This window comes from Helicoverpa zea, chromosome 24 (assembly GCF_022581195.2).
Source record: "Helicoverpa zea isolate HzStark_Cry1AcR chromosome 24, ilHelZeax1.1, whole genome shotgun sequence".
Classification (NCBI taxonomy): domain Eukaryota; kingdom Metazoa; phylum Arthropoda; class Insecta; order Lepidoptera; family Noctuidae; genus Helicoverpa; species Helicoverpa zea.
In genome coordinates, this window is record NC_061475.1 from 4498464 (window position 1) to 4513651 (window position 15188).

The 15188-nt window shown below is 37.1% G+C and overlaps 1 protein-coding gene across 2 annotated transcripts; it reads right to left on the minus strand.

Moving 5' to 3' along the window:
• Nucleotides 1-14629, minus strand: LOC124642462 (alpha-lactalbumin A-like). 2 transcript variants are annotated; one of them, XM_047180889.1, is made up of 5 exons: nucleotides 14375-14629; nucleotides 4437-4525; nucleotides 4213-4273; nucleotides 1247-1379; nucleotides 1-187 (listed from the first exon to the last, which is right to left on the minus strand). In XM_047180889.1, exons 1-5 carry the CDS (start codon nucleotides 14511-14513, stop codon nucleotides 46-48), a joined length of 564 nt encoding a protein of 187 aa, XP_047036845.1. In that variant the 5' UTR covers nucleotides 14514-14629; the 3' UTR covers nucleotides 1-45. The 2 variants fall into 2 exon arrangements, with proteins under 2 accessions (XP_047036845.1, XP_047036846.1); XM_047180890.1 differs by lacking the exon at nucleotides 14375-14629 and adding an exon at nucleotides 13223-13379.
• Between the last annotated feature and the right edge of the window lie 559 nt (nucleotides 14630-15188).

Sequence of the window (15188 nt, forward strand, 5' to 3'; positions counted from 1 at the left end):
TTTGAAACACGTATTTATTTTAAAGACAGACAAACAGTTTAGATATTAATGAATGTGTCTAGACATAGACCGAGTGACTTTGGGGAACGGACTTCGAAGTGAGCGCTTTCTTCTTAATTGGAGACTTCTGCTGTACAGACTGCTTGAGAGACTTCGTTCAGGTGTTAGGCGGTTCAAGTCTGGGCACCTGTAACATTAGTTATGTAAAACACGTTGTATAATACCTAGTTAATTTTTTGAGGATCGATATTCAACTTTATTTGAGGTTTATATAAACAACTAAACGTAAGCAACAGATTTAGGTTAGTTGGGAAGGGAGACTTTCCAAAGGCATCCAAAAACACTTCAATGTTTTTTGCGTTCTTTTTTGTAAAAAATAAATCTGTGTAAAACATTTCAACTTTACAAATCTTCGAAGACTAATTCGTACTTCAAAAACTGATTTCCATAATATTTTATTGAAACTAAATCGGCAAACCCGATTTTAAGATTACATTACCATAAGCCCAGAAAAAGGTCCGCTTAACCTTTTATGGAAATAAACTGGGCCTTAAATCGTGGCCTGAACAAATAAGGAAGGGACTGGCCCCGCCACCCTTACTTCTAAAAATAATATAGTTGAACTAATAATATCCTTATGGGGCTTTAAACGCTTATCACAAATCTACATAATGTAATCGTCTGTCGAAGACTTGAACCTTATCTTTAAGTGATGGGCTTTTAAACGATGGGGTCGTGGCCCCGTAATGGTCTGAAGAGTCAATCACTGTGGGGTGTGGATGGGTTACCACCATACATTTCTTGCCATGAATATCCCGCATTTATATAAAAGGGAGTGTTCAGCATTTGTGGAGTATTTCCGACTTTTGGCCTCTAAATTATACACTACCGTCAAGGGACCCCTGCTGAAAAAGGGGGTCCAAATGACTCCTCCCAGAGACTCAACGAAGTCGTGTGAGCTTTTATGGTACCTCGCTGTGGCCACGTTCTTTGGGACAGTGAATCACCACTACTCCCAAAAGGTGATAGCTCATAGGAAGTGGTGAAGAGTGGGCGATTTGGGAACTGTCAATTGTAATTTTTTTAAGGTTCGAAAACTGTTGTCTTGCAGCCAAGTTTGAATTAATGATTTTTCATTATGATACTATGGTTTTTGATACTAACATGGTATTAAACAAATCCCGGGATTAGATACAATATCCTGTGAGGCGCTAGACTGTGCTTTAAACCAGTTTCTCCAACTCACTTGTAAATCTCATTGGTAATGAAGTTATCATTCTTGCATCTCGTTGTCCACTGCGGCCAGTACTTGAAGCCTTTCTCCTCGGCGATTTTGAGTGCACACACAGTATCATCTCGAATGTCATCGTCTAGTAACGCTGGGGACGAAAAAAGCTTTTTAGATCTTACTTTTAGAATTTGTGATTGAGTAATAAAACTATGTATAATGGACTTGCTAAGGAATAGGAGTTTGTTTTAAGTCAATTATCTCTATTTAATACGGGTTTATTATGAATGGTATAATTTGTAATTATATGAGCACCAGTATTATTTGGTATGATGATATATTTGCAGGTATAAGTGAAAACCAAGACTCAACGACGTATTAAAGATGGTCACATTTGGTACAGTAATTAAGTAACGCTAGAAAAAGTACTATACTTCCGCATTACGGGAATTTCTACCAGATAACAAGATAATAAAACGCCATAACTTTTTTGCTTTTATAGACAGCCTAGTCTGTTAATTAATTAATGAATTAATATTAAAATATAAACAAATTGATCAATCTATGCACACGCATGCGGTCGCATGATAACCTGATGAGATTCATTAACTCACTTCGTAAACAGACAGATTGAAATAATACATTTTGATAATAAGCAAATTGACAACTGAACAGCTAAATGTTTTGAAATTATTGGCATTTCAGTGGCTTTTAGATAGACAAGTGTTATAATGGTAACATCATCATCACGGTATCGAAAACTATAGAACAATATTACCCAGCTTATGCAGAGTTAGAGCATCGTTAGTCAGAATATGTCATTACCCTGTTAGTTTTCAACAGAAATAAAATAAAAGCTAACAACAAACTAAGCAAAGCACCAGTAACTAAGACAAATAAATAAAATATGAAGAAAAATAAAACTGTTTTACTACTTTGCTCATACTAATAAGCTTAACCATTCAATCACTCAAGCACAATGTCACCAAACATTTAGCAACAAAATCCTTATTACAGTAAACCAGAAACTCACGAAATCAAATAAACTAAAGTAATGCTCGTAAAAATGTTGCTTAACTTTCCGCCACTACAGAATCCTGATTTATACTTTCCTACTTTAATATTTCCACTCGAGTGGTACAAAGATAACGCTGGGTACTACCACAGGCTTTCGATAACTCACTCTTCTACAATCTCGAATAAATCCGAAACTTTTAAATATCGTGACTTACGCCCCGATACTATGATTTACAACACCATGATAAGCGAACACGGAACAGTGCCAACCCCTAAAAAAATAAGGCCGTAACTTCCAACGTTATGTTGGCAAAATTACCTCCGTAATACAAATAGGTACTTAAGCTTTTGTTGCCATCTTCCCTTATGAGAACAAAGAAAATCTTGGTTATCATGTTGGTTTTAAAAGGAAGACAAGACGATATAAAATATGAGCCTGTTTTCTGACGAACAATTTATCATGATCTAAATAAACGCTCATTTTCGTATTTGACTTTTAGGGGGGTAATAAGTCATGGTGACATACCTTCATAAAATGGTATTGAGGTCGTTAAGTCATTTAATGATCATGCAATGAAAGATTGTTTTCTCTTCTTTGCAAATTACATACGGTACCGAATAAGATTTACGATTGTTTACAAGTTAACATGATGGCATTATCCGGATGACGAAAACAAAAGAAAAGAGGTATAGGAGACGTTAATGGAATGTACTCTCAACTGACGATGACAAAAGATAGCAAAGAAGAAAAAAAACTAAATTTAAATACTACTAACAAATCAGTAGTACTTAAAACAGAAACTGTAGTACCAGATCCAACGAAAGCGCTATACAATACACTTGACCAAAGCCCATAAACTTTTGATGTAAAACGTAGACCATAAAATCTGGGGGCTACGAATTGTTTGCTATGTCGTTCGCAGATTGCTACAATCGTGTCTTTGTCAATTACCAACATTGTAACTAAGCAGTTACAAAGAGAGTTACATTAGGGTGCTTTTACAGGGTGCATGAAGCTGGAGCAAGTCAACATGCACAAATGATCCGCGCGCTCGCAACAGAGCACGCGGGTGGGTAACTTTGCTTTGGCATTCTCGAGTTACTAGACTCGCACATGTTTTTAAGGGTGCATATAGCTGGATCAAGTTAACATGCGCAAGTGACAAATATCACATGGTACAATTGAACATGGTACCTACATGGACAATTTGGAAATGAGCGAGTCGCTAGACCTGCACGTTTGCATGCAACCTGCGCATGCCTCAAAATGCGCAAGCTACTTACACCGTGTAGGCGGACCCTTAGTTACAGAAAGAAGCTTTAGAATAAAAGAATCCTCTGGTCATAAAGATTGGAATATGGTAGTTACTGTTCAAGACGGTGATAAAGAATTCTCGCCGAATAAAATTGAAGTATGCAGTGAAGATGATGACGGTTATGAGAATTTAGGAAGACCAAAACGACGTATAGATTCTTTTACAGAGGTGAATATTGATTTAGTAGATGATAGATTTTATGAAAGAAATGTGGATTGTTGAATAGGTGAATTTAATCTGGATAGTGTTTTAAAGTGACGACCCCGATGGCGCAATGGTCACCATGCCTGACTGCCGAACCTGAGGTCCCGGGTCCGATTCCCGGTTCGTTCGCCATTCATCTGATGAGCATGCTTGTTGGACGTGGTCTGGGTGTTACTATATGTATTTATAAATATGTATACATGTAGCTACATATAGTTTATCAGTTGTGTTAGCACCAATAACACAAGTTAATTAGTAACTTACCATGGTGCTTACAGAATGTGTGTAAAAAAGTTTTCCGGCATTATTATTTTATTTCTTAAAGTAATACTTTAGCAGAAAATGGTTAAGCAAGTAAAGTCAGTAGTAGGAGTCGACGGGAGTTGTATTAAATAATATAAACTCCCAGAATGAATCGTATAAATATATAAGCAACTCTTTTCTCACCTTCGCAAGATATATTACAGAGTCCACCGCGTTTCTTCTCACGACACCACTCTTTTGGAATCTAGAAATCAAAGTGAAGGAAAAATATATACGAGGAAAATATCAGCTTTAACATTGATAATTTTAGTTGGATAACTTTAAACTTGGATTCTGGGGATTATGAGAAAGAAATATTTTTTTTAGTACTTAAAAATGTCTATGTTAGAAATATACAAATTATTTACCTGATACAATCCATAAAGCTTCTTGCCACTTGCTTTAACTGTCAATAAGCTTGTGTCCCTTTTGCTCACTTTTTCAATCAAACATACCCCTGAAACAAAGAAACAATTATTTAGAAGCTTTCTTTAGTAGGCTCGACATTTTCTTTATACCTATTATTTGTAAGAAAGCATGTAGGTAAGAAATCGATGAAAAATGATATTTTCTATCTAATCTAATCTAGCTTAAATACATAGTAATCGTAAACTCGTTATTCAAAATCTAACCAGAATCACAAAAGCCTGACTGACACAGTTGCTTAACCTTTCAATTGATCTCACTAACTATGCAACCACGAACCCTTAAACTACCTTCTCTATTGTTCACTAGATATGCCCTAATGTTTATATAATAACTAGAACCACTGAACTCTGCAAAGGTCATTGCCACGAGAAGTTCAAGGTCAAGGTCACAATACTGGGGATCAATTAGTCAGAGATAATATCCCGAGAGGGATCTGTAGCCAATTTGTAATATTGCATAGTGTTATTCTGATTATGTTTGGTATCTGAATGTATTTGTAACTGTGAAATTGGCACGGGATCACTTAAATACCATTGGAGTTGAAGATGTGGTAGTTATGATTTGAAATAAAATAAAATATTTTTTTAATAATTTATTGAGCATGTAAAATGTTAGTGTAACTAAAGACATCCCGACATGTATGACAAATGTTATCGTATTACATAAATTATTTGTCATGATTTGATAAATTATTGTTCAAATGTCTGAAAGATGAACATACAAACGAAGATATTAATACCTATTAAGACAAAAAAATATTCATAGACAATAAATATCTGAGATTCTACGAGATTGTTGAATGACAATTCAAAATTTATTGCACACCAAACGTTTATTTATAAGTCAGTGTCTAATCTCAATTGTTAAGCCTTAAATTCTAGTTAACACTACAATAGAATAATTTAAAGATAGAGATGGTCTAAAAATAATTTAAAGAAAGGGCTCAATATAATCTTGAATTTATCTTCGAGAAAATCCCACTTCTCAAGTACTTTTAAACATCAGCCTGTCTATACCCCAAGGGGCTCTATTTAAAACTAAAGTTTCAAGGTCACTGCTCTTTGTACACGAAGGTCAAGGTCATCGATTGTGATCACCGCGGAGTTCCATTGTGTGTTTAAAATGGCGATGTTCTGCATAGAAAGTATTGTGGGTTTTTGTATTGGATGAATTGGTGCGAATTTTTCATGGATAATATGTAGTTATAAAATTGTTTTTTTTTTTTATACAAAATTATATCACTTATATCACTTAGAATTTTACAACCATTTTGTAAAAGTTATATAGCCTACATAGACCCTATGTTTTTGGATATCGAAAATATTTATTTTTTTATTGCGCTGCAGAATATAAGAGACTAACTGTTTTTCCGCGGCTATCTTCCAATACCCGGATAAAAAATAGTCTTTGTAACTCGGGGATAGTGTATCTTCCCAAAAATGATATAATTTTTCAAATTGATTCCGCACTTTCAGAGCCTTTAGGATACAAACAAACCAACAAACATAAAATATTCCTCCTCTATTATATCAGTACAGATAACATTAGTAAGTACTAATTGAACATAATTAAGTCATCATCATCAGCCTATCGCAGTCCACTGCTGGACATAGGCCTCTCCAAGTGCACGCCACTGAGATCGATTTTGAGCTTCTCGCATCCAGCTCCTGCCAGCCGTCTTGCGCAAGTCATCACTCCACCGTGCCTGAGGACGTCCTACACTACGTTGGCCGAGGCGTGGTCTCCACTCTAGAACTCGTTTACCCCAACGGTTATCGGTTCTTCGGCTAATATGGCCAGCCCACTGCCACATCAGCTTGCTGATTCGGTGGGCTACGTCGATGACCTTGGTTCTCTGAGTGATTACCTCATTTCTGATGCGATCCCTCAGAGAAATGCCGAGCATAGCCCTTTCCATAGCCCGCAGAGCGACTTTAAACTTGTGAACCAGCCGTACCGACAGTGTCCACGTTTCGGCTCCGTCAGTCATGACAGGTAGGACGCACTGATTGAAGACTTTTGTCTTTAGGCACTGTGGGATCGACGATGTTAGGACTCGACGTAGTTTCCCAAATGCAGCCCAACCCAACTGAATTCTCCTATTCACCTCGTCCTCAAAGTAGAATCCTCATTTCCGGGATCAGGTCGAGATGCATGCGATGCGTATAACTGGCCATAGAAATTTTCCACTTCCGAAAGGACTGCCGGCACCGAAGAAACGACTTCTCCACTTGTTGTGGTCAGCTTCGTCAAGTGGCTTCTTCCAAGAGATTGTACGAACACCTTTGACCCCCGATTCAGCTCAATTGCTCTTTCAATGGCAAGAGTATTGGAGCACCGGAGGTCGCGCCGTACGTGCTCGTTGATCTCTTGGTTTAGAGCCCGCTTAGCTGACGAAGTGACAGGCGGGTTTTCACGTCGTTTCTTCATAAGCCCTAATGTCTCTTCCGAAAGCTTTGATTTCTTGCCCTTACGCTGCATGTTACAGAATCTCGAACCTTCCTCCCTGAGGATCCGAACCACATATTCATGGTTCTGGTTAACGTCTGTTGTGGTTTCCACGGCGGCAAATCGGTTCTCCAGATTTGACTGGAACGTTTCAGATCCTGTCATGGTTTGGAGCAGTGTCGGAGTCGGAGTGTTGGTCGGAGCCTGGCCTTCATCAGACGGAAACGTTCGGCCTTGAAGTTGATATTCAGAGAGCCTCGGACAAGTCGGTGATCGCTCCCGGTATTAAACCTATTGATCACGGAGACGTCTCTGAATATGTGCTTCTTGTTCGTCATGATGAAGTCAATCTCATTTTTAGTCATAGTGTCGGGGCTTTGCCACGTCCACTTCCTTTGGGGCTGCTTTTTGAAAAAGGAGTTCATCAAAAAGAGCCCCTCGCGTTCGAGGAAGTTGACAAGCATTTGCCCCCTATGATTCCTGCTTCCAAATCCATGGGATCCTACTGCCGATTCGCCGCAAATCTGTACTCCCACTTTAGCGTTAAAGTCCCCCATGACAACGGTGTAATGGGTCTTTGTAGTGAAGTGGAGGGCCCTTGATATATCATCAAACATATCCTCCACTTCATCGTCTGAATGTGTCCAGGTCGGTGCGTACACTTGCACTACCTTGAGGCTATACCTGTCGGTGAGCTTTATGATAAGGTACGCTACCCTGTTCGACACACTAGACACCTCCACAACGTTATCAGCTAGGGACTTATTAACCAGAAACCCAACGCCACCTTGGGATTGTTGGTCTCCCTCTCGGAAGTACATTAGGTGACCTGATTCGAGGGTTATGGTGTCCTCCCCCTCTCTTAAAACTTCACATAACCCTAATATGTGCCACCTAATCTTCCCAAGTTCCACCTCGAGTTGCGCCAGATGCGAGTCAAGCCGTAGCGTGCGGCCGTTGTACGTCGCAAGAGTCAGTTGTGTTTGGTGGCCTCCCGTAACCCGGAGATTCTTCGCACCTCCTGTCCCGCCGTAACCACGGTCGCCACCGTGACCGGGAATAGCGGGACTGCCGGGAACTAGGGGCCGTGGCTTTTTTGTGCTGCTCATAGAGGTATTTAGCCTACTGCTATCACGCTGGCCAGACGGGTTGATAGAGGGTTTTTTTTTCGAGTTTTCCTTCTCTCGCACTGGTGTTCGGTGCATTTTTGACTCCATTATTTTTATTTACGACATTATTGACGACCTCTGTGGCGCAAAGGTCACCAAGCCGGACTGCCGAATCTGAGGTCCCGGGTTCGATTCCCGGTTCGATCGACGTTTGTGTGATGAGCATGCTTGTTGGTCGTGGTCTGGGTGTTACAATATGTATTTATAAATATGTATATATATAGCTATATGTAGTTTATCAGTTGTGTTAGCACCCATAACACAAGTTAATTAATAACTTAGCGTGGGGCTAACCGACCGTGTGTGAAAAGGTGTCCCGACATTATTTATTTATTAGTCGACTTCTACGACACCCACTGGAAGAAGGGGTAGCGACATATGTATTCTTAAGCCGTCGCTACACGGCAAATTAAGTACTTAAGTAGTAAACACACTCAACTTTACGCATGTGTGATATCTCGTGAAAGGTTCGAGAGGTTATCAGAAAATATTATTATTTGCTTATGCTAATGAATCTTCTACTTATATACTTCTACTAATAATAAACAACAGGTTTATTATTATAAGCATTGCATTCGTTAATCATTTTCCTTAACAACTTAATTGGCTTTTTTAGTTTACTTGACTAGTTTTACTAAAAGTCTTTATGTCGCAGACTTGTAAATGTGACAGAGATAGAATTAGCACCTAGTTTCAGTGTTTGGCCGTAAGGTTTTGGCCCCAAACTTGTTTGGAAAAGAAGTTTTAAGATTTTTACGTAATACATTAAGATTTAATTCCGTAAACTTTTGATTATTTTATTTCTTTCTCACATTCAACAGCAACAAAAGCCACAGTCACTATTGTAAATAAACATTTTCCCATTGCACTCCATAGTTCTATGAAACACTTCTGATAATAATCTAGTGAATTCCTCAAGGTGTTATGTTGGGTTATAAAAACTTAATTATATTTTATTAGTTGTAGTATTTTATTAGTGACTTTATATGACGTTGGTTAGAAAAGAAGTATGCAAGAAGATGATATGATATCTGTGTCGATCCCAAGTATAATTTAGGCAGAAGAATAGGAATCTAATAATAGCTTTGAAAATTACAACAACGTAAAAAAGATTCGAGCTGCAGTTTTAGAGACATGCACATTTTGGAGACTTAACTCACAGTGTTAGGTATAATAATTATTTAAAAAAGTTGGATTAAAATTATTTTTTAAATTCACCAAATAATTAAACATTTACTGGAAAGCTAAATGAAACTGCCAACTTATTCTTAGAAGCTTAAAAACGTTCAATGTTCATGTCAAAGAACATAATTTTTATTATGCAAAACAATTTTATAGTCGTTTTGTACGTGACTTAAATATTGCATTTACTGCATAATCACGCTTCTATGCAAAACTAATGACTTTTAATTAACTTTTTTAACTTTGACTGCGACTTATTTTAAATGTTTCTGTTGCCAATGGCATATTTTTAAGATTTAGATTAGTGAAAATGATGATGAAGTATTCATAAACTTAGTGTTATTTATGAATTAACCAACTTTTAAAAAAGGGAGAGGTTTTCAATTCGGATGATTGTATTTTTTTTATCATAGTACCTATATAGGTCATAAACATTAGCAAATGTAGTAGGTAATTTTGTAAACCGATGAAAGTACCATTTTTTTTTTGGTAATCCTCGAAAACAATTAAATGTAAAACCCACTGTTATAATTAATTTTAAAACATTACATTAGTGAAGAATAGTCGTGTTTTTTGTAATAATAAAATTGCATTATAATAAGGAATAATGAATTGCAACTGCAGCACTGTGCATTAATTGTAACTAATACATCATAATAAGTTACTTCATTCTCAACATAATGATTGCAGCACTTAGAGTATGTTACCAACTGGATTCGCCATTAGTACGAGTCGCTATGCGAAAAAGTTGGCTATGTTATGCTCATAGGCTAAGGTATAAGCTAAGGTATAGGCTACTTAGACGCCGAGAGCTTAATAATACATTTTTGATCACATTTTTATACACGCACAAGCACATAATTGTCAAACACATGCAATCAAACAAATGCTATGCATTCACTTAACGCACACAGAAGCATACAAGTATGATCGGCGCTGTTGTGAAGGAGTTTGTTGCGCCAGTTCTTCTTCTAAGCAAAAACACGTCAGCCTCCAAATCCAAGTGGTAAAGGGAGGGCATTTTGTTGCCTTTTTTGATATTTAAAAAGTGCTGTTTAATCAGCTTAATTTGAATTAAATTGGTTTTGAGCTCTCGTACAGTGGCGTCCTCTCCTGTTGGTGCCTACTCTAAGTTACAGCAATAGAAAACCAGTAGGTAATTGCGTAGTAATTATAGTGCAATTAGTAAGATATTTATCATTCAAAGAAACACATATCATACAGTCAAATTGATCGATAAGACTGCGAAGCAAAGCGCTGTCGAGTAATTGATGGGTTAACATAATACATTACAGAATTAGGCCACGTTTCCACTGACGCGGAGCTGGGCGGAGAGGAGCTTAGCGGTGCACAAGTTGACCAATGACTATGCTTGAAATCTCCGCTCCGCTTCAATGGAAACAGTACGAGCAGGGTGGAGCGGAGCTGAGCGAATATTCATACATCGAGGCGGTGCAGTGCGGAAGACAGCGAGCATTGGGGTGCAGAGTGGAGGACAGCGGGGCGATACGGAGCGGTGCGGAGCGGGGTGGTGCGTGACTCCCGTGCAGTGTGTCAGTTGTCTTCGTTACGTCACTAGGTGCAAAATGATTGCTTTTTTCTGTTTAAGCGACAACATGGCGTATGGTCTTTCCTAGATATTGAGTGTAACTAAGTGCAAAAATGCGCGATTCCAATAGTATGCTCCACTCCGCTCCTCTCAGTGGAAACACTGACCGCTTTTCACCGCTCTTCTTCGCTCCTCTCCGCCCAGTTCCGCGTCAGTGGAAACTCAGACAAGAGTTTCTCTTTCTCATGATCATTAAATCTTTCTCATTCTAAAGTACATAAAAAATATTGATTCGACCGGCTTTTAGTTTAACCGAATGCAGCTGAGTGTTTTACAAGGAGTGACTGCCTATCTGACCTCCTCAACCCAGCTACACGGGCAATTCAATACCTCTTGGTTAGACTGGTATCAGACTTACTGAATTATGACTACCCGCAATGACAGCCAAGGATGTTCAATGACAGCCTCAACTTACAGTTTAACGTGCCCTCCGAAACACTGTCATTGGTGTCCAAGATATACTTAGGTAGACAGTACATACAAACTTAGAAAAGTTGCATTGGTACTTGCCTGGCCTGGAATCGAACCCGCGCACTTGAGATGTTGGTTCTTTACCGACAAGGCCACCACGACTTACATAATGATTATAAATAAAACGGATGTCTAATGGATGTACTTGAGTGTAGGTATACGCCACCGACTTCTAGGCCGATGCACCTAAGAATAGTTTTTTTTTTGCTTTTCAGTGTTTTTGGGAGTCGGTTTTATGTTATTGTAAAAAGTTTTTTATTTTTGGCTTTTCAGTGATAGGTAAGCATAGTTGTCACTATCCGCGTAAGTGGAAAGTTCTCATCAATACGAATAATATAAGCCCAAACACAAGGTAGTTTAAGTATTCATTTGTCGAGTTCCCTCGACCTTCTCTAGTATCCATCATCAGGTCAGCTCCAAACCTTCACTGTTGCAAAGGTTTCATCAATACGAATTATATAAGCCCAAACACGAGGCAGTTTACACATTCAGTTGTCGAGTTCTCTCGACCTTCTCTGGCCTCCATCATCAGATCAACTCCAAACCTTCACCATGTCATAGTGTTATCAGACATACGCCTTAGTGTCAAGTTTTTACCCTACGTATGCCTACAATTTTCGAAAGTTACCCTTGATTTCTCAGGGTTTCCATCATCAGATCCTGACCTGATGATTATGGGACCAACTGGAAGGAATCGAACAAAAAAAAAATTGCAAATCGGTCCAGGCGTCTTCGAGTAATCGGTGAACATACATAAAAAAAAAAGATCTCGACGAATTGAGAACCTCCTCCTTTTTGGGAAGTCGGTTAAAATATTTAAAAAAGAAAGACATTGGTGTTATTTTTCAAAGAAAATCAGATTACAGTGTTGATAAGCATTGTTTTTTTAGCCATATCTCAGAACGGACAAACAATAGAACAAAGCTGTCATAGAAAATGTTGTTCCAGTTAAAAAGACCTATCCATCGATATGTATGACTTTGTTATTGGTGGGGTTTATCATTATGCCCAATATCCAGTTAGTACAGTATAAGGTTGAAATGCTAACTAATAGTAACAATTACCCTAACGGGTACCTACAGCAGGTAGGACTCAGGAGACTTACACTTAGTGGAACTTAGTTTTTCCTCTAAAAACTTGAGATATCAATAGATTATTAAGTTAACTGTAGTTTAACTTTTGCACAGTCTTTGTCTATATCTCAGAACGGACAAATATTTCAGTAAATCTGTCATAGTAAATGTTGTTCTACATAAAAAGGCCTTTCCAATGATATGTATGACATCGCTATTGGTGGGGTATACCAATCTGCCCAATGTCCTTTAATAGGTCTACCTGCAGTTTTACCTGACATTATACCTTTGTACTGAGACTAGGCTATTGATCATAATTTTGGGCATCCTATAATTATTGTATCCTCAAAGACATAGGGCATGAGCGTTTATTGCCAATCAAACTTTGCTCTAATGAAACTGAAACTTCAATTATTTATTACTGTAACCGACTTATTCAATAACATTTACAATAAATTATTTACACAGGATTAACAATTGTAAACTTATATATGTAAATATATGTAGATAAAATAAATAAATTTAATGTCCACATTCGCTTTACGGCAATATTATAAATGTGAAAGTTACACTATCTTACTTCTGCATTCTCTTCTCTTGTCTGTCCATCTGTCTATCAAGCGATGATTAGAACAGATTTTAATGAAATTTGACACACAGAAAGTCCAGTGCATAAGAAAAGACAGAGGGTACTTTTCATCCCGGTGCAAGAAGTTCCCTCGGGACGTATGTTGAACAGTAACATTATAAGGAAAATCTTGAAGAAAACTTACATTGTCCCAAAAACATATCATTTGGCATTCCAATTTTCAGTAATTCTCTCACTAATTTACACCTCGTTTCAAATCTTTTTGCATCACTGACAATGACAACAAAAAAAATAGCAAAAACTATCACACGTGCATTCCACATGGCTCTGTATCTTTATATGAACGTAAACACACAAAACGATTATTCAATTAAAATAACACTAGTCCTTATTCCAATGCAATAAGGTTTAATTTTAAATGAGTGACAAGCTCAATGTCAAAGTCACCTGATTGGTCAACGTGAGACGTATTTTCCGCGAAGATTTTTTGCATGTAAATACTTTATACCGGTTGGGAATCTGACCTAATAATGTTTATGTATGTGTTATCTAAGTAATTACATTTCAACTTATTGTAATACATTGTTTTATCTTAGTACACGGTATTTTGGTTTAAATATGAAGAAGGGGGTTCGTTTGTACCCTGTATTTATTTATAGGACAGGTAATATAAAATCTATAATAAACAATTTTCCAGAAAAACACAAAATACTTTCATTCGCTGTATAATCTGCATTTATTTGTTTTTCTGTTTCTATGTTGGGTGTTATCTCTGGAACTACTGTCTTGTATTATAAAAAAGAAACAGTGATAAAATGGTTAGGTACTTACATTTATCTTAAAATGATAAATACTAAGTACTTCTTTCCTCATATCCTAGTATCACACTAGCAAAATAGCCATATGTAGAAAAAATAAAAAGAAGTAATATTTTTTTACCGAATAAACAATGTATTTGCGTCAACGCGAGTCTACTGCTAGCATGCGTCCGCGCACGTAAGTTTGCAATACCACGAACATTTTTAGAGCGAGAAGACCAAGAGAAACATTTTTTTGCGACTCAGTGCCACACATTGGTGAATTTACCTTAAGGTTTAAAATAACCAAACACTGCAAACTGACCAGTCAGCCAACAGTTGACCCGATGATTGTCAATTTTTTTTATTATAAAAGTTTTTTTTTTTGTAGTCAGTCTGATACCGGCCAAATACTTGATCTTTGGACTGTGCGCAGTACAATTCATCTTTATACTCATTAATGAACCCAAACAAACTATCGGCCGACTAGGCGTTTGCAGTGTATTAATTAATATAAAAATAATATGAACTCCACTTACATGTTCCCAAATAAGTTTTCTGTATCCCTTTAATTTTCAACAGTTCTCTAGAAAGTTGACACCTCGTAAATGTTTTACTCGTGCATAAATCGCACAGTACAAAACATAGCAACACTACTGATATTAATTTACAGTTCATGTTTTTTTTTATATAAAATAACTTCTAAATAAAATCACTTAGATACTTTTTGGTCGGTCCAAGATATTGAGTAGACAAATTGACAGTAAATAATGGACAATAATATCTCGAAAATAACAATTTTATATAACAGTATAACCTATCAATTTTACCTGTTTGAAGAAGATTATTTTTCTGTCCCTTTCTTTTGTACTATGATAGTGTGAGACTTAATATTTTATCTGTGTTTTCTTCAAGTGTTTTCTTATCTGTTGATGAAACTAGTGTAATGTTTAAAGTTCTTTTAAAGGGATTCCTTGAAATGTATGTGTTATGATAGGTATGTGTTACGGATAAGTACTTTAAAATTAACAGGAGTCACTTCAAAGGATTAACCGAAAATGAGTGAATTTTCCTAATAATATACTTTTCCAAAGCAGTTAGCGAAGTTATTAAAGTGGATATTTCGACACAATTCAAATGCAATCCAAATTGTTTTGCATTTTAAATATCGTCGGATTACACGTGAATTGTAAAGAAAAAGATAATTTATTTTATTAAGAACTTTTGGACAAAAAAAAAAATTTGAAATCGGTATATTATTGTTGATATCTTGGAGAGAGTATTTATCTTGGAGAGGCCTATGTCCAGCAGTGGACTGCTATAGGCTGATGATGATGATATTATTGTACAAAT

What these genes read in the sequence shown, in the direction of transcription:
- LOC124642462 (XM_047180889.1), bottom strand. Translation starts at nt 14,513, where the DNA reads ATGAACTGTAAATTAATATCAGTAGTGTTGCTATGTTTTGTACTGTGC. An exon ending in GAAAACTTATTTGGGAACAT is followed by an intron (nt 4,526 to 14,374) that starts GTAAGTGGAGTT and finishes TCTTTGTTTCAG; the next exon opens with GGGTATGTTTGATTGAAAAA. An exon ending in AGCTTTATGGATTGTATCAG is followed by an intron (nt 4,274 to 4,436) that starts GTAAATAATTTG and finishes TTTGATTTCTAG; the next exon opens with ATTCCAAAAGAGTGGTGTCG.